This window comes from Notechis scutatus, chromosome 3 (assembly GCF_049901735.1).
Source record: "Notechis scutatus isolate UNSWTSFEM ecotype Mainland chromosome 3, rNotScu1.2, whole genome shotgun sequence".
In the NCBI taxonomy this organism is placed as follows: domain Eukaryota; kingdom Metazoa; phylum Chordata; class Lepidosauria; order Squamata; family Elapidae; genus Notechis; species Notechis scutatus.
The window spans coordinates 167,535,058-167,559,223 of NC_142011.1; the positions used below are offsets into that span (position 1 = coordinate 167,535,058).

General features: G+C 34.9%; 1 protein-coding gene and 1 long non-coding RNA gene across 6 annotated transcripts in view; both read left to right on the plus strand.

The window, feature by feature from the left end:
- The window catches only part of MAPRE2 (microtubule associated protein RP/EB family member 2), a 62,677-nt gene extending 46,087 nt beyond the window's left edge, over positions 1-16,590 (plus strand). For all 5 annotated transcript variants that reach the window (XM_026670403.2, XM_026670404.2, XM_026670401.2 and 2 more), the window contains 5 exons: positions 11,646-11,791; positions 12,165-12,378; positions 14,287-14,426; positions 15,026-15,184; positions 15,744-16,590. In XM_026670403.2, the coding sequence (XP_026526188.1) occupies positions 11,646-11,791; positions 12,165-12,378; positions 14,287-14,426; positions 15,026-15,184; positions 15,744-15,815 (731 nt within the window). In that variant the 3' untranslated portion in view covers positions 15,816-16,590. The remainder of the gene's footprint in view (positions 1-11,645; positions 11,792-12,164; positions 12,379-14,286; positions 14,427-15,025; positions 15,185-15,743) is intronic.
- LOC148131463 (uncharacterized) lies at positions 1,408-5,677 on the plus strand. The gene is made up of 3 exons (XR_015748892.1): positions 1,408-2,746; positions 3,497-3,578; positions 4,944-5,677. It is a non-coding gene; the product is annotated as an uncharacterized LOC148131463 (long non-coding RNA).
- Positions 16,591-24,166: the final 7,576 nt, after the last annotated feature.

Below are 24,166 nucleotides of genomic sequence, written 5' to 3' on the forward strand. Positions count from 1 at the left end.
ATATTAATATCTACAGTGAAAATATCCAGATAATTATCAATAAGTTACAAATAATGCTCAATGAATATAATTGCATTAGATTGAGAGGAGCTGAGGATTGTGGAAGATAGAGATGATTGTGGCTTTGAAGGGAGAATAATAATATAGGATATTGCAGGTTGAAACAATTTTGTGCTTGTGAATATGCTGGCAATGTTCTTTAATGTGCTTTTCCACTCTGAGGTTTGAATTTGTTGGTAGGTTGGCTGAATTTCCTAAGAGTGGACAGGAAATCAATTGATTAAATCTCATATTTGGCATTTATCTTGATGCAATTAGGAACTCTGTTAATCTACCCCTTATACCTGAGTGTTTAAGTTTCAAGGTAATTCTGTATATTAGAAAGTCTTCATTGTTTTAATAGGTTGGTTAGAATCCTGGTAAAGTGATACATCACCTTGTCTTGTCTTGATCCCAGGTGCTAATTTGCCCTGTCTGATTCACTATCCATGCTTCATAGATAAGGATTTGAAAACATCTCAGAAGTGATGTAATATCATTATGGTGTTTCTTGTGATTTTAATTACATAGTGTTTTATACTATTTATTGAAATTTTTCATTCATATTTGTGACTGAGTCTCTTGACTCTTTTAGACATAAAGTTTAAAGAAACATTTTCCTTAGTCTATATGCCTATGTGAAACAGCAAATTGATCCTGTAGTTGTGCTTTTAGTATTTCTTTTCTTTTCTTTAATTTTTATTGGTTTTTAAGACGAACATAGACAAACAAAACAAAAAAACATCAAGCCATCTTCCATATATATACATACAGTGTGCCGGTTGGTTTACAAATTGTTTTGTGCTTCCATTTCGTAGTCTTCAATTACAATTACATTGTATATATTCTCATATTTTCAATCAAGTATTAAATACATTAATATCATTGTTAATCAATCATTTGACTATACTTTTATTCATTCATGTTTTACGAAATAATCATATTTTACTTAAATTGTTTTGTGACAGTTCATATTATCATCTCAAATCTATCCTACAATCATTTTGTAGATGTAATAAGAAAAGAATACATCTTTATATATTTATTATTTTCTAAGAATCTACATATTTCATTACCATGTTTTGTTTTCTAACCATTGATAGAATAGATCCCAGATTTTATAAAATTGTTTATCATCTTGTTCTCTGATTTCAAATGTCAATCTACTCATTTCAGCACATTCCAATATTTTCTTAATGATTTCCTCCTGTGATGGTATTTTCTCATTTTTCCAATTTTTAGCAAATACAATCCTAGCCGCTGTTAATACATTTACAATCAGGTATTTCAATTCTTTACTATATATTTCAGGTAAAATTCCCAATAAAAATATCTCTGGTTTCAAATCTATATGCTTTTTTGTCATTTTTTCCAACCACGTGTGAATTTTAGTCCAATATATTTTAGCATCCACACAAGTCCACCACATATGGTAGTATGAGCCAGGTGTCTGATGACATTTCCAACATTTTTCCAATTTGTTCTTGGACATTCTTGCTATTCTTGTCAGGGGGGAAAATGCCACCTGTAAAACATCTTACACAAATTTTCTTTATATGCTGTTGACATTGTCATTTTATAATTTTGAAACCACAATTTTTGCCATTTCTCTAGATCCAAAATTCTTCCCCCAAGCAATCATTGTTTCTTTAACTTGTTCTTCTAGTTTAATTTCTAATAAATATCCATACAATTTTTAATCACCTTTTCATCAGTACCTGTCAAAATCTTATCTAAATCAGTAGATAAGTCATAAATCATAGAAACCTCTGTTTTAGAGTCTTTATCATACCTTGAATGTATTTGCGCATATGAAAACCAATTCATCTTTATACCTTGTTCCTCTAGTTTTTGCATAGATTTAAGTTCACCCTTTTCATTCAATATTTCACCATATCTGTTTGTTTCTTTTTATATATTATAGGATAATGCTTTTAGTATTTCTTGTTGCTCAACAGTAAGATGGGCAACATATAAATTAATGAATAGTCATTTTTAATCAGTAAACTCTTGCGAAATAATTTAAGGTATAGAAACTGTTTTTATGTTTATACTGAATACAGAATCACCATTCCATCTGTTTACAGGCAGGAAAGAAAGGGCAACTTAAGAAGCTATGATAAATATCATGTGCACAATTAAGAAAGTAAAACTATTCTTGAGTGAAGCTTGATTCTTAGCAATACCTCATTAGCTTCATGCAGCTTTCGTAGGAAGTGGTATACTACTGTCTTAATTGGCTCACATGTGAAAGGAATTGGTTCTGGAACCCTTACCCAATTATTTTAGATATATTACACTCAGTTATTGAAGCTGTAAAAGTATTAGCAGAATATTTGATCCTGAGTAAGAAAGTACAGCAAAAAAAATTTTTTTTGCCTTGGAAACATAATGATATACACCTAAAAGGCAAATAGGAATTGCCTTTTGAGAAAGTCATGACAAAATTCTTCAGTTATTCTAAGGATAAAATGTTTATTTGAAAAAAACATAAACTTTTTAGATGGACAAATGAAAGAAGTATAAAATAAAGCGGTATAAAAATTGGAAGCATCATTATATTGTTTTATATAAAATGATGGCCACCAGTACCTCCATTGCTTTCCAATTGTTACTGAATACAACACACTGTTGACTCTAAAGCCAAGACTTTGGGAAATTTAAGTTCTGCAGAATCTGGCAAGCTACAGATTGCCCTCCCTTTCAGGTACAGCTGCGCCACCTGCCACCTCTAATTTTTCTTGTTTTTTTCCTGCATTTTTCTACCTTTACAGTATCCTTTTTTGAAGTTCAGTAAGAATTGCAAAGTGATATCTATCTACCTTATTTTCAGTAGTTTTTGTAATACTTATTATCTGGAAAGTAAAACAGAAGACATTATTAGTGATGTTTCAGTGTTTAGAGTACTCACATGGGCATTTGATTAGCTCACTGTCCTTCTTTTGACATTTACAGAAAAAAGAAATGAAGAATAAATTAATCTGATACCAAAATAAAATTTTATAGTTCTGTTGCACTGAATGAAACAAAAATCTTATTTTGTATACCAATTATTCTATGAATAATTTTGCTCTTGTCATGCTCCAGTTGTATATGGATGATTCTTTTGAAATCCATGGTTGATTTCATGTTTGCAAGAATAACAGTACTTATTTAGCTTGTATTTTTCTCTATTCATTTTTTGACCTTTCATGATCCATGCCAATATGGCAGGGGTGTCAAACTCATGGCTGTGGGCTGGATGCATCATGCATGGCCACACCCACTCCCATTTTAGCAAAGGGGGGAAAGTTGCGATACATCATGTGATGACATGTCATTATGAGTTTGAACCCCTGCAATATGGCAATATTTGAGCATATGTAGAAGAAGTATCTTCACAGCATTATATCAGGGTATCATAAACTGTGATTTTGGAAGTTGAGTATCATGATTACATACTCTTTTCTCCCCTTAGCTTCTTTTTCTTATTTGAGAAATGACTTTCTCCAACCATTCAGTGGATGGCCTGAAGTACTTCAAACATGGTAGAGATTGAGGTATGGATATTGGTCCCACATTTCTCTTCCTGATGCCCATATAGTCAACTAAAAGTCACAGTAGAAACAGTAGAAACTATATCTACATTTTTGTGAATATATACATACTGTACATACATACACACATACACACACACACGCACATATTTTACTATACAGTCTAGAACCACTTGGGATTCTAGAATGCATGAAGAGTTGTACTCAAGTATATGACACAATTACATATTTTTTACTTAATATGTAGTGGCTGAGAGAGTAAAGGGCTCTACACAAAGCTCATTTTCCAGCCATCTAGAATTTTTGGGGGTTTAGCTGAATTCTGAAGAAACTTCAAAATTTTACACTAATTTGAATAGTATAGAATTTTGATTTAATGTTAACCAATATCTGAAGTCAGTGAGGGGAGCCAGATGGCCATAGCTTCATAAACCATGATTTATTATATAGTAGAAGGACTGTTTAGGCCAAATGTAGATGTAATAGTGACAAAGTATATAGATAGGTAGGACTAACCCAAACTATAGGCTTCAGTTAATGGTTTCCTTATGGCTTGCTTAACTATATATAAGCAAGTACATTAGTCAGATGGCTTGTGACAGAGATTTTGCTTCAAAATTTGCATCCTGTTTTGCATTTTCATGAAACTGTTTTAATAGTAAAGGTTATCTGAACTGTACATATTGTGGTTTTCTCATTCAAGTGCATAAATTCACAGAGCTAAACTATATTTTCTAGAATCCTCACAATTCATTTCCTGTTGAGAACATGTATACACCTAGAATTGAAACTGTTAGGGCTCTTGTATGCATGGACGATTGCAGCTTCACAAAAGTGACATTAGTAGAACTTTAATCTAAATTTAGACACTACAGAACTGACATCTGGTATGTTACAGCAGGCTGTCAGAAAGCACAGGGGGACAAACCTGTGCTGCACTCTGACTGCTTACTAGTGAATATTAACACACTCAAAATATAAAAAAAAAAGTCTACTGTCCAGTTTTTTTTCCATAATTTTTTCACTCAAGCTGGGTTTGGTTATAATATGGCAGTCTGAGAAGTTCCTTGTAAAAAAATTAATAATTACATCATACTACTTAACATTCAGCTTCTATATCCAAGAAGGAATTATATCTTAGTTTTCTAACTTGGGAATAAGATACCAATGCAACCCCATTACTGCTAGATAAATATGGATCATACAGTGGCTTAGTATTTTTCACTGTAAAACACATTGTTCTGATTTTCATAAACAGCAGAAAGATAGATCAATTTTTTTACGACAAATGGCAAAATAGGATTATAGTCGCAAAACAATATAAGTATAATTATATAGCAATTAATTTCTGATAATTGCTTTTTACAGAGCCATTTGATGCCCTCCCTTCAGTACTGCTGGTGGGAAGATTTCATGGGACTCCTTATTTACAGAGGCTTTGCCCTTGTGTATTCAGGGAGGTAAAAACACTTGCCCATGTCCTCAATATAGTGTTTTTTTTTTCTTTTATGATGGTCTGATGTGCTTTGATTCCTAATCATCTCTAATTTTGAGAGTCATATTGATAATTTTACATTTATTATTTTTATGGGATGCTAACTTTATATGTAAATTAAGTAAAGTTCAGCACCTGATCAAATGCTTCTCACCCCTGAAATATGTGATTAGTTCATTTTGTCAATATTGCAGTGATAAGATATTCACACTGGTTTTGGCTTTAGTGAAAACTGTTCTTGGGAGAAATGATAAATCTAATTTTTTCTCTCTCATTTTGTAGTTAGTTGATTAGAATCAGCAGTAGTTAGCCTGCCATGTCTCTTGTCTTTCAGTCTATCCATTTGTTTATCCTTAATGTTTGTAAGCTTAATAAATCAAACTTTCATTTCTGTCTTTTTTGTTGTACAGTTGTGAGATCTGCATGAAAAGTAGTGTGTCTGCCTTCTGTTCAATTCTAAACAAAGTACAGAATTCCTGTACTGTAATTAGATCAAAAGAATTTACCACTTTTGCAAGCTGTAGCCCAGTTTAAAAATATAATGAATATTGACCACTGAATCAATACTCCAAAGAAAACTAAATCTTGAGTTTTAAAGAAACATTATTTCCAGTATGTCTTCCATATGGAAACATATAAATCTAGTATTTTGACAAATTTGAGCCAAACCACAGCTGAATTGAAATGTTTCAAGGAAAATGTATACCTTCTACAAGGAAAATGTATACCTTCTACAAGGAAAATGTATTCCCAAAATAACAAACAAGTATATTAATGTTTGTACTTCATTAGTTATTAATAGTGTGCAAATTAGCAACCCTAACATCCTCTGGGGAAAGTTTTTACCCCCAAAACCGAGTTACATTCTTTCAGCCATTTTGATACACACAAGGATTTATATTATGAACGAGGGCCTATAGGTATCCACAGCAAGCCACAACATTGTGTTATTTGTGCCATGTCATGCATTTTCTTATGTGCTTCCTCAGAAAACACCTAGGTTAGGGTCTAGTACAAGGATCTTCAAATTTGGCAACTTTAAGACTTGTGGGCTTCAACTCCCAAAATTCCTGAGCTAACACGACTGAAAAGAGGAATTCTGGGAGTTGAAGTCCACAAGTCTTAAAGCTGTCAAATTTGAAGACCTCTGGTCTAGTAGATTCTAGCAATAGGAATCTCTATCCTGGCATCCAAAATTGACATAAAACCATGTATGCTCATTTCTGAATAATGTTTCTTGACTTACAACATTTAGTTCATTTAATGATCGTTCAAAGTTACTACAGCACTAATAAAAGTTACTTATGACTATTTTTCACACTTATGACCTTTGTAGCATCCCCGTGATCATGTGATCAGAATTCAGATGCTTGGAAACTGGTTAATATTTATGACCATTGCTGTGTCCCAGGGTCATGTGATCCCTTTTGTGACTTTCTGACAAGCAAAGTCAATAGAAAAAACAGATTCACTTAATTACCATGCTACTAACTTATCTACTGCTTTAATTCACCATCTGTGGCAAGAAAGGTTGTAAAATGGAGCAAAACTCACGTAACAAATGTTTCACTTAACAACAGAAATATTCGGCTCAATTATTATCTTAAGTCAAGCATTACCTTGACAAGGACTACTTGTATACAAGTAGCTGAATTAGCAGCTGAGAGGACTTTGTCCACTTCTTCATGTTCCACGGGCTCAAACTTCCATGGTCACCTTGAAAGATGTGGCTCCTTCCATTCCACACATATTCTGCTTTAAAACTGGAGTCCAGCATGCAGCAATGAGCAACTTTGTCTGCCAGATATAAAGCATATTTGTCACAGTGACCCTTTAGGTGAACTTTGATATTAACTCCCTCTGACAGGGTGGACCAACTCACTAGAAAAACAGGGCCATCAGGCAACTATTGGCAGATGCAATAAGAATTAAGAAATAGTTAAATTTCACCATCCTTACCACTACAAGGTAGGCCCTAACAGCTCTAGCTTGTGTCTGGTGGTCTTCATTCCTTGTTTTTCACCAGTGGTGAAAGCAGCCTAGCAAATGAAATGCTGGTATGACTGTAGCTTGACTTTGCTGTGTTGTGTGCTTAATCTCTGCTAAAGTAGAACAAAGTGAAGGTGCTGCTGACTCATAAAATCAGAAAAATCACCTCTAGGATTAAATGCATCAACAGCTTTATATATGGCAAAAGGGAACCAATTTGGTCTAATAGTTTAGGCATCAGGCTAGAAAACAGGCGACCACAAGTCCTAGTATTTTAAATATGAAAGCCAGCTGGGTGACGTTGGGCCAGTCACTCTTTCTCAGATGAACTCATTTCATAGGTTTGCTATTGTGGGGAAAACAGGATGTATTGGATATGTTCCCCACCTTGAGTTATTTGTAAAAATAATAAAGGCAGGACACAACTAAGAAAAATAAAAGATATGACAATATATTGTTACATACTGATAGTAGTGGAAAAAGACTGTTGCAGTAAACACCATAGAATCAGCTGGAAGAGACCTTGAGGGACTTCTAGCCTAACCCCTTGTTGAAGGTAGAAGTCCTTATACTATCCCAGACAAATTATTATCCAATCTTTTCTTGAAAACTTCTAGCAATGACACCTACAATTCTGGAAGGCAAGCTGTTTTATTGATGTTGACAAGATGTCCCAGTTCATATACAGTATATCTGATAATGTTTCTATTGAGAAAAATTGACCAAATACTGATCCCAGGACAGTCTTCTGCTCTGGATTCTGTTGTAGACTTAGGGAGGAGAATCTAATGTACCAAAGCCTTTGGGTTGCTTTTTTCATTTCAGGATTTATAAGAGATCTAAGTTAAATATTAATTCATCATCACAAAACAAAGTGATTTCATTCATAATTTTCCTATCATTTCAGATACAATGCTCCATTATATCTTAAGGTCTATTAAGTCCAATGTTGATAAAGCAGATGAATCTGGCTGGAGAACAAAGCATCAATTTTGTAGTAAATTTGTGCAAGATTTTGCTAATATTTACTGGATTAGAAATCTGATTCTTTGCTATCATTGAATTGGATTATAATCTTTGCTAGGTTAAGTGAGGTTGCTCTTGCCCACAGCACTATTAATTGACAGCATTGCTGATTAATTTAACATTGTCAACTAATTAGGTAGCAGAAGCCATTGTTTGTGGTACTGTTCAGGATGAACACCATATTAGATTGTCAGAATTTATTAGTCTTTCTGCCTCTTACTGAAATCCTCCTGAAACTGACAAACGTTTTGTCTGGATTCTGGCTTGTTTCTCTGAAATTGTTCTTGTGGCTTTCAGGTTATGGTAGCTTCTTTTTTCTTGATTTAATGTCAGGAATTTATGAGCTATCTACACTGGGACTATAGGTACTATTCTGTGAACAAAATGCAACATTTTTATAATTTTGGTGAGCAATCTCTAAGCATACAGAGAGCAATTTTGGTCTAGTAGGTGAGGTACTAGGCTAGAAAGCCAGGAGACCATGGGACTAGAATTAGTCCCCCCTTAATAATAATAATAATAAAGTCAGCTAGGTAAGTTTGAGCCAATTACTTTCTCAAAGCCCAAATCGCCTGACAGAACTGTGAGGAAAATAGGAGAAAGAAGGCATATTAGATATGTTCACCACCTTGAATTGTTTATAAAAATATAAATAAAGATGGGATACAGATAAAATAAAATATTAAAAAGTAAGTGCTTTGAAAATCAATGGTTCTTAAAAATCAGTTAAGCACTTTTAGCTTTTAAGATCAGGCCAATATGCTAGTTTGTCTTGCTTTGACATATATTTTGTAGAGACTTTTTGTACTGTATTTACTGGAATGTTTCTTGGTAACATTTTATTTATTTATTTATTTATTTGATTTGCCAATTGTTTACAAGATAATAAGTATAAGTGTATACATAGTTGTGAATACATGAAATGGCTATATAAGAAAAATAAAAGAAGAATAAGAGAAACAATAGGACAGGGACGGTAGGCACGATGGTGCGCTTATGCACGCCCCCTACAGACCTCTTAGGAAAGGGGTGAGGTCAATAGTAGACAGTCTAAGGTTAAAGTTTTTGGGGTTTGGGGAAGACTACAGAGTCGGGTAGAGTATTCCAGACGTTGACCACTCTGTTGCTGAAGTCGTATTTCCTGCAATCAAGTTTGGTGCGGTTTACTTTGAGTTTGTATCTATTGTGTGCTCTTATGTTGTTATGGTTGAAGCTGAAGTATTCATTGACAGGTAGGACATTGCAATGTATGATTTTATATACCATGCTTAAGTCAGACCGAAGACGGGCGTAATTCAAGGTTTTCTAGTTCTAGAATTTCAAGTCTGGTGGCATAAGGTATTCTACAACGAGTAGAGGAGTGGAGAACTCTTCTTGTGAAATATTTCTGGACTTTCTCAATTGTGCTAATATCAGATACGTAATGAGGGTTCCAGACTGATGAACTGTATTCGAGTATTGGTCTAGCAAATGTTTTGTATGCTCTGGTTAGTAGTGTGATATTACCAGAGAAAAAGCTACGTAGGATTAGGTTAACAACTCTTAGTGCCTTTTTGGCTATATAGTTGCAGTGGGCTCTAGCACTCAGATCATTAGAGGTGAGTATTCCAAGGTCCTTTACAGAGCTTGGGTCATCAACAAGATCTTGACTATTCAGCTTGTATTTTATTTTCTGATTTTTTTTGCCAATATGTAAGACAGAGCATTTATTTGTTGAGATTTGAAGTTGCCATTTGTTTGACCATTCTGATACATAGTCAAGATCTTTTTGTAGGGTAGCAGTATTGTCTGTGGTATTGAACAGCTTTACATCATCAGCGAAGAGAACGCAATTGCTCTTAATATGATCACAGAGGTCGTTTATGTAGAGTATGAAGAGAGTTGGTCCTAGAACACTGCCCTGGGGGACACCACTATTGACAGGTACTGGATTTGATAGGACGCTCCCGATTTTGACCATTTGTTGTCTGTTTGACAGGAATGCTTCTATCCAGTTATTCAGTTGTCCAGAGGTACCATAGGATTTTATTTTTAGGAGTAGTTTGTCGTGTACCACTGAATCAAAGGCTTTACAGAAGTCTATGTAGATTCGTCTATTGCTTTGCCCTGGTCGAGTTGTGTCGTCCATATGTTTTTGCAGTGTAAGAGTTGCAGATTACAGGATAGTTTTTTTCTGAAACCAAATTGTTTATTGGAGAGTAGGTTGTTTGTCTCTAAGTGGAGGATGATGGATTGGTTAATAATTGATTCCATGACTTTACAGGTGACGCAGCATAAGGAGATTGGCGTGTAATTTTCAACTAGGCTTGGGTCTCCCTTTTTGAAGATGGGGATGACTGTGGCTTGTGACCATAGGTTAGGCAAAGAGCTGGTCCTGAAAGATTTTTCAAAGATTATGCTTAGAGGTTTGGCTATGGCAGTGGATAGCTTTCTTAAGAAGTAGGCACATATTCCATCCGGTCCAATAGATAGAGATGGTTTTAGATTGCGTAGTGATTTTTCAACATTGTCTTCTGTGAAATCGATATGTATTAGATCATTGTTGTTATCTGTGGTACGGCTAGGAAATACTGGGCATGATCCATTGCTGTTTACAAATACGGAGCCGAAGAATGTGTTAAAGAGGTTGGCTTTAATGGTGTCGTCGTTGCAGTCTTTACCATCAGGTCCTATCAAGGGTGGGATGGACCTTGAGTCTTTTAGTTTGTTGTTTACAAAATTGTAAAAAGCACAGGTGGAATTGGTGCTTAGAAGGTTTTCCTCTTGTTTAATGTGATAATTGGTGCATTCGGTCTTTATCTGGTGGCATAAATTTTTGTATCGGTTTTTGAAATTGGCAACGTGACCAGATTTGTTTTTCCGCCAGAGTGATCTCTTTTTGGATTGAAGTTTCCTTATTGATATGGGTAATCTGCTTTTTTGTTTTGTTTTGGGAGTTGTTGTTGGAACATATAGTTTATATTATATGTTATAATTCTAATTATATGTTATAATTCTAATGTTGCAGATGTGCTTTAAAAAAGCAGTCACCTATTAAATGTACACATTGCTTCAATCTGATATTAAGATAGAACTTTGATATTTAATCCTATTGTTACAACTGAAATAAGTAGGTTTAATAAAAGAAAATATTTGTAACTCAGGATTGACATGAGGGGTCCTTAGTGCTCTCTGAGCTTGCTTGTTTTCTTGCAGACGTTTCATTACCCAAACAAGGTAATATCAACAATGTTAGTAAGGAGTGCTATTTGCTGTCAGTTTATATTGTAGTGGCTTGCCTGTCAGTGTTGGTGGTCTTAGAGATTCTTTGATTGGGCTGCTTGCTGTTGGCTTCTTCAGCAGTTTCTTGATTGGGGTATTGTTTACTTGATTGTTGGTCTGATGATGATAACCTTGGAGTTAATGTATGCTGATCTGGGTGCTGATTACTGGTGGAGAGGTGCTGGAATCTTTTTGTTCCTTTTTGGGCTGGTGATAAGTAAGTCTATTTGTTTCTTGTGACACATGGTTAGCTTATTTGCTTGCACTGCAACTAATATGCCTCTGTTCTCTTGTTCTAGGAGCAGCTTACTGCCAGTTCATGGATATGTTGTTCCCAGGGTGTATTAGTTTGAAGAAAGTAAAATTCCAAGCGAAGCTCGAACATGAGTATATTCATAACTTCAAACTTCTACAAGCATCATTTAAAAGAATGAATGTGGATAAGGTAAAGATTCCAGTTTATGCAGAGCTGTCTATAACACTATTCAATTATCTATTTAATAGAAAAAGGATGTTTGAAATTGATGAATGGTATAAAAGTGATGGCTCCTTTTATAGTAGCTAAAATAAATGTAATATTTCATTGGCTAGGTAGTCCTGTAAATAGATATATTACATTTCTTGTTGAAATTATGTAAATTATATCAACAAGGACTACAATTTTTGGAGGAGGAACACAAAATTTTGTATAGTGATATTTGTTATTACGTATACTATTTGGTATTACACTGTTGTTATTAGGATTTGGAAACATTATTTTTTATTGAAATTCTTCTGTTGGTATTTTAAATCACTGATCTGCCTTGTTTGCCATACAGGTCATTCCAGTAGAGAAATTAGTAAAGGGACGTTTCCAAGATAACCTTGATTTCATACAGTGGTTTAAGAAATTTTTTGATGCTAACTATGATGGCAAAGAATATGATCCAGTAGAAGCTCGGCAAGGACAAGATGCAATTCCACCACCTGATCCTGGGGAACAGATCTTTAATCTGCCAAAAAAATCTCATCATGCAAACTCTCCTACAGCAGGTATTTATCCACGATTGTGAACGATTACTGTTTACAGTTGTAATTTTTGAATAGTATGTTAAAAATACAACTTTATTAACTTCACTAACTTTAAAGGACAATGGCTTTTTATCCACATCACATCATATAACACTGTGATTTATGGGGCACTATCATGCCCTCTAAAATATATATAAAATGTGATAGTACAGTTCCCAAATAGAGTTTAAATAAAACTGTCTCTTTGGTAAGAAAGAGTATATTTATCCCAATTATGTTGTTTTAGGATGAATCATGTTAGGTTTTCCTCTGCCAAAACCTGATTTAGATCTTTCTTCAGCATACACGTGTAAACAAGTGCACTTCTGTATGTAATTGTGGCTCATACACATGTTCGGTGTTCGGTTACTGATGTAGACTATAATATCTTCCACATACTGAAATGACGAGGATAGACTGTTACGATATTTTATGTTTTATTTTCTAGTGAATTATTTGCATGTATATGTTACAAAAGAGAAATGCATAATAAAATTATATTTAAATCTAATGATCTATTGTAAATATTTTGGCCTTTTGCAGACTGGAGGTTGGTTTCATTAGCATATTAAATCTTTAGTTATAAATCTCCTGAAATCCTGCATCCTTAAAAGAAGAGCACATTCTTAGCTGCTGCTGTTACTAATGGGCATATTAAAGAAATGGGATGCATGGCATCTCCTCTTTACTTTATAGATTCCCTCTTACTAGAACCCGCTGGTGTAATCTAGTTTTATAGTGACCCTAATTGGGATTGGAATTTCCATGTCTAAGCGAAGTGGTTATTAGGTGAGCTGCATCCCTTAGCGACAGCAGTTTCAGTAGTCCCAGTTGTGATTGTTATTCCAGGATCATGTCATTGTTGAGGGAGGATCTCAGACTTCTCCTACTCTGCTGTGCTTGCCTCACTTCAACTCTCCCTAGTTGCCTATCTCCACCCCACCTCTGCCCTTTAGCCAGCCTGCATTCTGCTGGTTACTTCTACTGACGTTTTTGATCTTTGCCATCTTCTGCCTTCTGTTGGGTTCTTTGCCCTTGTGCCATCCTGGCCCCCAGGCTCCTGGCTTCAGCAGTCTCAGCTCATCACACATTACCATGTGTATTCCCAATCTGCCTACCAGGATTCTGTGCACCAAGTGCAGTTTGCTCTTTTCTTGTGGCTGCCAACTAAGATCTTGCAAAACAGCTGCTTGTTCTGATGCCTCCCGGGAAGCAAGCAAAAGCAAGGTAGGTGCAGATTGGGGATTTTGAGCTAGAGCAACCAGGGCTGGCTGGTGGCTCCCTACTTTGCACAGCCTTGGCATAACTCTCTGAATCAAGTCCTTGCCATATGCTTTGCCAGCTTTAATCTTTTCAGGGGTAGGATAGGGATCTTTGTAAGGGCTGCATGCTAGGGCAGTGCATAAAGTAATTATACATGTCAACATGTATAACATTAAAGTTCCATTATTTTTTCAAGTTCTTTGCCCATTAGGCCTAAAATAAAAGTCTCTGGTTTTATCTTTATATTCACTTTAAGATCTCCAATATTTGTTTGCTTTGTCACATGTCCACCATAAAATGATAAAAAATTCCTTCTTTATATTTACATTTCCCACATTCATTTGAGATACCTTTATACTTTCTTGACAATTTGTCGCTGTTGGATACCAAATAGATAACATCTTATAAATATTTTCTTTTAAATTATAATTTAATGTGAATTTTTGACCTTTTGTCCACATATTCTCTCATTGTTCAAGCATTATATTATATCCAAAGTCCTTGGCCCACTAAATCATACAATGCTTTACATACTGATTCTCTACATTCATCATAGTTGGTTTCTTAAGTGACAAGAGTCTTGGTTCTAACTAATACTTTAAAAACTATTTTAATATATTTTTTCAGGTGCTGCCAAATCCAGTCCTGCATCAAAACCTGGCTCCACATCATCTCGTCCATCATCAGCCAAAAGAACACCGCCAAGCAGTTCAGTGTCAAAGTCTGATAAAGATTTGGAGACACAAGTCATACAGCTTAGCGAACAGGTAATATGCTTAGGCTACCAAATGGGGAGATAACTCTGCATGTGAGCAAAAGAGTACTTTGACTTGTGACCACAGTTGAGAGTGGAATTTTGCTATGGTCATTAAATAACTCCAGCTTCCCCTATTGACTCTGCTTGTCATAAGCCCTCTGAGAAGATTGCAAATGGCAATCAGCTGACCCCAGATTCTGCAACCATTGTAAATACTGTATGTTGCTGGTTTTTAAGCACCCAGATTTTGATCACATGACTATAAGGATGCTGCAGCAGTTGTAAGTTAGAGGACTGATCATACATAATTTTTTTCAGCACTTTTGTAACTTCAAACAGTCATTAAACAAATGGTTGTAAATTGAGAAGCATCTGAATAGCATAAGACCACCATTTTAAAACTTGTCCAAATGAGGTTAGAGAATATCTTTGATATATTATGGAGAAACATCGAAGTTAGAACAAAACAAGAATGAATTCTTCAGTATATAGTACAAATTTGTTTCCACTTGTGTTGAATGCATTGAACAGAATGTTTGCCTAGCAATTGTGCAGTTTGTATGATTTGCGATATAAATATAGAGTTACCTAGATGTTTTATTTTCACAGGTACATTCATTAAAACTTGCACTTGAAGGTGTGGAAAAGGAGAGAGATTTCTATTTTGGGAAATTAAGGGAGATTGAGCTTTTATGTCAAGAACACGGAGAAGAAAACAATGATCTTGTTCAACGGTTAATGGAAGTTCTGTATGCTTCAGAAGAACATGTAAGTCTTCATAATCTATTTTTTCTCTACACAATAGCATAAATAATGTAGCTTTAATGGAATTGGATAACATTCATGTTCAAGGTCTTCCAATGTTGCCTTTCTCTGCTAGTTATTCCACAAAGTGGTTTTAGGTAGGGCGCAGAATTTCTTTGCAGAGATTATAGTCCATAAAAGAATTGTGAATATTCTGGGGGAGTTGATACTGATAAGATCCAAAATTCAGACCAATAAATAGAGATAAGTATCAGCTTACCATTCCATGATCCCCAGTGAATCATATTCATATTTGAAATTCAGTTTCCCTGTATACAGGTTTCAAGCTTTTTTACGCTCTCTCTCTCCTTCACACAAAATCCTAGCTTTAAATAAAAATAAAAATGTGAGTAATTAGGGAACAATGTATAAGACCCCTAATGATTTTAACACTCTCTAGGTGGTAAAGATTAAGAAATGTTGAACTCGCTAACATTGTTTTAGAAACATAAGCAGACAGAATTTTGCTTTTAGTGTTTGATCAACTTTGGTTTGTTTGTTTTTTCTCTCCTACCTTATATAGGAGAGCCACACAGAAGAACATGAAGGTGAAGAACAGGTTCATGAACAGCCCCAGCAGCAGGAAGAATACTGACCATCTGGCACATTGGCTGTTTCTGATTTTCTGTGGGAACTTTCTTTGGAAGAATGGAATGTGTGTGGCCTCAGACTTGAAACCAATCACTCTCTGTCTGCCATTAACATAAATGTACCATACTGTGTCAGCCAACTTGCCAAGATGTGTTTTGCAGAAGTCTTCTATCGGCGTTTGAACCTAAGAAGGTCTGCAAGCTTTGTTCCCAGTTTCTACCACTGCAACGTCACTATCTGGCTGCTTGAAATTTGTTCAGCTTTTAAAAATATATATATAAATATAATATATATATATATTTATTTTTCCTTCTGTCTTAAGTATGAATAACATTTGTAATTTGTTCAAAACTATTTATATGGGCATCTCTTAAAATAAAAAGTACTATTCAGTTAGGTTTCACATTTCATGATAATTCGGTGCACTTGGACATTACTTTGGACAAAAGGCAAAAGTGGGAAATAATTGAAATAGACAAATTCAAGTAATTTCAAATAATTTTCCCTAATTAGAACAAAAGCACACATGCTAGAGCTGTAATGTTTCTGATGTCATAATCCAAAGCATGCTAGAAAGCTATACAGTGTTTCTTATAGTATTGGAAGATGCATACATGCCTGCCTAATCTTTCTTTGGACACTTCCTTCTTCTAGAAAGGTTATTCTTGTTTCAATTCTATATTCAATGTTTTGTCAATTTAAGCATTTATACTGATCTTTACAGTATATATGTCTCAAGATGTCACCTATATTCCAATTCCCACTGCTGGCTACACTGATTATGAAAACAAACATTTATTTTTTCTTCTGTGCAAGTGTTGGGCAAGTCAGAATATTTACTAGCACAGTTGCAGTTTATCTTCTAAAATCTTCATATATCTTTTTGGAATCTAAAAGTCAGTGAGTAACTCAAGGATACACAGATGCCATGCCAGTTTCCACGTTGTATTAGTGGGGATATCTTATCCAGAAAGAAAAGCTAATCATTATTTTAGTCCGGATCAATGAATTGGTAGCATGGAGAAACAAATTGCTGGATTACAGACATATTCATTGCCATGAGTTCTATTAACTTCTAGTTAAATTTGCACTTAGATTGTGACATTTTTATAATAGAAATAAATCATATTAAAACATTCCTTATTACCCTGTTTCTCCAACAATATGGCCTCCCCCAATAGGAAGTCCCAGCATGTTTTATAGGCATGAAATGAAATTAAGCCCCTCCCCCCCAAATTAAGGCCTATATTAAAACATGCAAAATGGGGGGGAATGGTGGGGGGGCTTGCCATTAGGAAGTATTTTTGTTGCACACCCGGATATGGTGCTGCCTACATTGACCGCAATATGAAGTGCCCCACCAATGTTGAGGTCAACATCCAAGCCATCGCTGCCCGCCCGCCCGAAGATGCAAGGGGGGGAATTAAGTCGTCCCCCCGAAAAGATGGCCTAGTCATTTTTTCGGGGCTCAAAAAAAAATAAGACCCGGCCTTATTATATGAGAAACACGGTATTTAAATTGCACATTTTCACATTCTAATTGTGGTATTTTTCCATTGTATTTACTGTTTTATATTTTGCTTGGTTTTAAATTGGATTGGTTATAAATATTCTAGCAAAAAACAAATAGAATTCAATGTACAGGTTATCATCACTAAAGGTCTGGTCATAAGTGCTAGTTCTATTAATACTATAAATGATGTATTGCATCTTTCAAAGTTTCTTTTTCTCTGAAATTTCTTGCTTCAGAATGATACTTAATTACAGATCAGGCAGCATGTATTACAATCTCTCTTTAATCCTGTAACTCAGTTGAAGCATTCGATCTCTTCAGCTTAGAAGAATTAACAAAGCTATATATACTATGCCAACTCATCATAAATAAACTTAACACTTTCACCTTTCCTAAAAAAAAAATCTTTTAAATATTTTCAAGGAAAAGGATTTGATTTGTCTTGGCAGGCATAATCAAACTCATAAATAGCATCATTTTTTTCAAAAACTGTATACTGTCATAATAAAAAAAACCCATAATCTTTATTATTGTTATGCCACCTCCAAAATGTTTCTTGTGCTAAAAAAAAAAAAAAAATCCGCAGAGGAAGTCATTATTTTTGAACACTCCCATCGCCATTAATGCAGTCATGTCATATCTCTGTTTCTTTTTCCTTCTAGGAAAACTTTTAAAATACTTCCTTTTGAAGCGCTTTTTGGGCTTTTCGAGGTTTGTTTCTGAACTGCTCTCATCCAAAGCCTCTCTGCTCCCCAACCTGTCACATAGGAATATTTTGTGTCCATGGGAGGAGAGTAATGTTTTCTACGGTCCCCTTTGTATGACTAGTCTACGAAGTATTCCCTCCCCCTCCCTCCCCCCCCATTTGGAGATGGGAAGTGGCTGGCTTGGGAGGCAGCAGGGTAATAGTTTAATATAAAACCTGATCTGCTCAGTTGTGCTGAGGGGAGAGAGAGAGACTCTTGGAAGGAAAGAGGACCCCCCCCCTCCCCTGTGGTGAGTAATCCTGTTATTCCGTTACAGTTTTAATATGCATTTGCAATTACTTTTACTGAATAGCACACCATAAAGCTTTGGTTATATATTAAATGTAAACTGAAAGGAATGTAAACATAATTATTGTTAATTATAAATAGATAATGACATAATAGATGCAAAAAAGGTCTTATTCAGATGTACGTCATTTTGCATTACCTACCAATTGTCGCATGACAGAATATACTTTTTTTGTCTCTGAATATGTGAATAATTTGATTTGCGTTTATCTTTTTACATATTTAATAAAAAAATATGTTACAATCTGTCTTGCTAAAGTGACCTTCGTGAGATTCTGTGTTGGGTTTTATTACAAATGGGATATGGTTTTTGAGTTGTCAAATAAAATTGCTTCATAATCAAATTTAACATAATGTACACAGCATTTTAAAATTATTATTAATATTCATTTTGGAGGGAAAGCAAATGTCATTGCTAACTCCGATCCAATTTAAAGAATTAAGTGATAGATATTCCACGCTGAAACAACTGCAAAGAGGCTGCAACATAAGGAGTCACTAATGGAGTAACCTATACGGATAGAAACACTCTAGGTATTGTTACTATTGCCAGTAAACATAGATGATAGACAGACAGACAGACAGAGATAGATATAGATATAAACACTCCATTATGACTACAAATGAGAACTAGTTTGGTAAGTGGTTAAGGTATCAAGTTAGAAATCAGGAGACTATAAGTTATTAGGCATAAAGCCCTCTGGGTGACCTTTCTCTTAGCCCTAGGAAAGAGACAAACTTCTAAAAAAATCTTGCAAAGACAACTGCAGGGACTTGTTGAGGCAATTTCTGAGAATTGGATCTGATTGAACAGAAGAAAAGACTACAAGTACTGTACTAACAATATATAACTTAATCCAAAGGCCGTGTGCATGGGAATTGAGTTTGTATGGAGTCAGTCTATAATCAAAATACTGTAAGCAACGAGAGTGCAAGATTGAAGAAAGCTTATCTCAGTGTAATGATAAGTCTACATAAGGAAGGCACCTTATTTATATTTGTGGCTGTTGACTCCTCTGCTGACTCTGTCATCTATTTTCTGAATAATTTGTTGAAAATGCCTTTTTTTTTGCTGCTAGTGAGGAACAGCAATGGGGGCAGGGAAAGCTGCACTGAAGAGACATTCCCATTTGTCTGCCATTCATCCTCCTTACTCTAGTTGGAAGTGAAGTAAGAGCCAAGCAGATGAGTCAGGCCAACTTACTTCATGGCTTCCTTGTGCTCCCCAGCTGTTTGCTGGAGAGCAAAAGGAATAGTGGGAAAGAAGGGCAGAGGTATAGAAGAAAGCAGCAGCAATATGATATCTTATCTCAAACCCTGGTAAAGGATGCCTGATAATAGGAAGAAAGATAGAATGCCATCCACGCTTAGCAGAAACAAAGGTGCACTCTTGAGAGATCTTGCCAAATCATGTTCTGCTGTTTGGGGCAAATTGAAGAAGTGGCTGCATTGCTGGTGCAGCTTGTGTGACATAGGAGGTGCACTTTGATGGGGGCACCTTCTTGGCACTAAACTAACTCCTCCTCCAGTGCTTTCTAAAGGAGATGGTCTTTATTTCTGGTCCAAGTTGGCCCATAGTACTTTCCACTATGATTACCTGATGAATTAAATGAGGCTTAGGCTGGCAATTTGATTGGAAATGGCAAGTCTACATTCTCCCACTATAGTTGAGAAATGCCTTTATCCATATGATCCAAGTCCTCAAGCACTAGCAAGAATCCAACACCTAGACACAAGAGATAAGGATTATATGCCATGGAATGAGAAAATTGAATTTCCTTCCCTCTGGAGCCCATGTACTTCCCAGGACAAAACATACTGGCAGGCAAAACTCACAAACAAGGAACCAACCCCCCTATAAATATTTCTGCTTCTGTGTTTAATTTATGGCTGCCTTCAATTCGCTCACTGTCTGTCTGTTTCATTGTCTGGCTTTTTGAATAAACTGCCTCAACTTCAAGCAATTGTCCTGAGTCCTTCATTGGACAACCAAGTTCAGAATCTAATTATAAATTCTTCTAACATATCCACGTCAACAATCTCTTAAAATTCTGTAGATTTGAGCTGGGTAAACAAATGGCTTGTGTATGGTAGTTGAAAGACAAACAGTACATTTTTAATTGATTGTGGCAGTTAAGAACACTGAATGACAACGTGCAAAATTTTGTAATGGGAAACTGAATAGCAACAGCAATTGAATGCTATGAAAGACACAAGAAGTAAACAAAGTTTGGGTTGTATTGTGCAAATATTGACAACACAATCCCATCCACCCTTAACTCAAAAATAAGCCTTAAACAGGTTTTGTATAGAATTATAGAATTTTATTGAAACTGCTGGGGCACTAAAATATATATAACAAAGAGAAGCACTGATGCTACTGTTTGGTTTATGAAATATGAAAAAAAAAGCTTTTGCCTTCCAAACATGTAACTTACTGAAAAAAAAATCAGTAAATTGTTGCCTAACAAGGAACATCTGCCACTGTGTTTTTTCTTATAAGAAGCTCATCATTATTGCCTTGAATATGTCTGGATAATATCAGAAGCAGGAAATTACAAAGCTAGCTTTTCTCACTGAGGAACAGAACCTGAACTCTTAACAAAAGAATCCATTCAGAATGGAAAAATGGTATTGTAATAAATGATGTCTCTTACTGAAACATGCATCAAGCCTAGCAGCATTGCTTTACATTCCACATTCTGGAGGTCTCAAATTTAGCAATATCATGTGTGATCTTAATCATAATCTTTCTTGATTTAGGCTTATTTTAATTAGTCCAAGTGGTAGGCTTGTCATCTTTAACTTTTGTGTTACCATTTAACAGTAATGTTTTCATTTTGAAGGGCTAGAAATTAATGGATAAAAATACTTCAAACTACACTGCAAAGCTATGGATATACTGCATGCCATACCAATAAACACACTGGAACCAGAAATATTGGAAGAAGTTAACTTCAATTATCAATTATCAATGGATTAGCAATATCCAACAATAATTTTATCAATACATATGAGATACTCAACAAAAATGAGAAAGTTTTGTCCATTTCAAATGCAGCAAAAATCTTAATCCATAAAATACATTACAAAGCAAATTATAAAATGTCATCATTAATAAAATAGATAAATGGCATACTGAAACTAGTATACTGAAATTCTGTATAATAGAGATATTTTGTAAGATATTTTACAAATTATTCCCTATTTATAGAATCTCTTAGTACTAGAAGATGAAGTTAAATCAGCACTCTAGTCATTATCAAGTTGGAAGGTTACAAGAATTGCTGGAATATATACAAAAATATAGAAAGCAACAAAAGAATCACCAGCAAAAGTTCTAACCAAGGTATCTCAGCAAATCTGGAAAATGACAGAGTGGCCAACTAACTGAAAAAGGTCAATCTACATAGTAATCCCAAAGAAAGGAGATTTAGACTGTGTGCAAATTATCATGCAAAAACCTATACATAAAATAGCAAAATAATGCTTACAATTATTCAATGTAGATTAGCGCTCTATGTGGAAAAGGAGTTACAGATAGTTCTTGACTTAAGACTACAACTGAGCCTAACATTTCTAAGTTGCTAAGTGAGTTTTGCCCCACTTTATGACCTTTCTTGCTACAATTGTTGCAGTTGTTAAGTTAGAAACATAGTTGTTAAGTAAATCTGGATTCCCCATTGACTTTGCTCATCAGAAGGTCACAAAAGCTGATCACATGACCATGGGACATCGCAACCATCACGAACCAATTGTCAAACATCTGAATTTTGACCATGTGACCATGGGGATGCTGCAAGAGTAAAAAATGGTCATGTCACTTTTTCAGTTCAGTTGTAACTTTGAACAGGCACTAAACATGGTTGTAAGTTGAGGACCTATCATATAAGTAATAATTTTTTATAAATAATTATTTATAAATCATAATCACCTCTCCTCTTCTACGTTGTGCTCCTGTCCCCATGTTTTAGTCATAATTTCTATTTTTATTGTAAATGGTTAATATAAATGTAAATGATATAAATATATATAATCATATATGGTTTACATATGGATATAGACATTTAATATGTAAATCATATATGATTACATATTGAATCATTTATATTTACATTTAATCATTTACAATAAAAATAGAGATTATGACTAAAGCATGGGGACAGAGGGAGCAGAATGTAGAGGAGGGGAGGTGGGGTCTGCTATTGGTCCATCAACTACTTCCAGTGTGATACTCCCCTGTTGGGGCCTCAAGCCAACTGGCAGAGCCAAACCTTCATGCAAGAGCAGCAACTTTGCTGACCTCATTTTGGAGACAGAGCAAGGAGACTCTGGGGGCAGCAGTTTCTCAAAGCCTGTGCTTTGCTCCCTTGATATGCATATTGACAGGTTGTTGAGAAAGTTCTACGAATATAAATCTTTGATCGCAAACAATTTTTTTTAAAAAAGATTTTAGGATTCCTTTTCAGATCTCATTCTTTCTTTCTTATTTATATATAAATATTATAAATAATAATCTTTTATTATTTTAACATAGTAATTTCCTCCACTGCTCCTCTAAAAATAGAGCAGCAGTGGTACTATATATAAAACATCTACTTGATTTCCCACAAGAAGGATCTTAAGTATTGAGAATGCCTTCCTGAATATTTTTAAGCTTGCTATTTCCAGAATTGCTTACGGTTAATCTGCACTGTAGTTATGGTTTCTATTAAAGAAACGTTTTGCATTAAAAACTATGTAAACACAGCAGTCAAACATCTGCATTACATTATGCTAGAGATCAAGCAACATGATGCTTGAGGTTAGACCTATCCTGCTACAACCAAAATTCTCAGTTTTTAGAAAGAAAAGCAACAGAAAAGAACAAAAGAAAAGGAAGGCAGACTTAGAAAAGCCAGTCAAAGGCTATTAGCTACTCACTATTTATTCTTTATATGAAATGAATTTTTTAATCCAGCTAGAGATATGCTGATCATAAACACTTTTGGTTTTGTAAAAATTCAGGGAAATTTCCCTGAAAGCTAATTCATTTTCCTGGAAAGGCAGGTAGAGTTTGTCAGACTCTACTATTACTGTTTTCTCCTAAGCAGTTTGGTTAAGAATTACTGACAGACAGTTTGCTGGCATTTCCTTTGTGATAAGGAAATATATCAAGCATTCATAATGTACTATAAAATAATATGAATCTTAAGAGAAAAAGAACAGGGATATTCCCTTATTTTCCTGATCTTTAGAACTTGAGAAATTAGCATTGCACTCATGGATATTTTAGGAATACAAGAGGCAACCTTAGAGTAGAAACTCTGGGACAAGAATGAGCAAAATTGTTCAAATATTGCTGCTCCCATACACATTAGTTTTTTTTTTTTAAAACAAGTTTTATTAAAAATTTCAACAACAAACAAATCATTACATATTTAAATCTTTTCCTGTCTTTCTACTGAAATTTCCCCAATATTCTCATAAAACACAAACAAACACAAACAAACATAAAAAAAATCTTTTAGTAAAGTACCTTGGCCCCAGTTACCTCTCTTTGCATGGGCAGCGCATATCACTCTTCACAATTCTATCTTATTTAATCCATCTTAATTAAATCATTATATTTATAGCTTTTGCCCATTCATTATCCCTCTATCTCTTCTTACAATAAAAAGAATTTCTCCTGAAATCACTATTCAGAGTATGATGCCTTTCTATCCTCCCCCTAAGTTAGTAAAATTAATATTCAACATAACAAATACCCAATTCGGTTCTGCTTGGTACATTCTATCCACCAAAAAT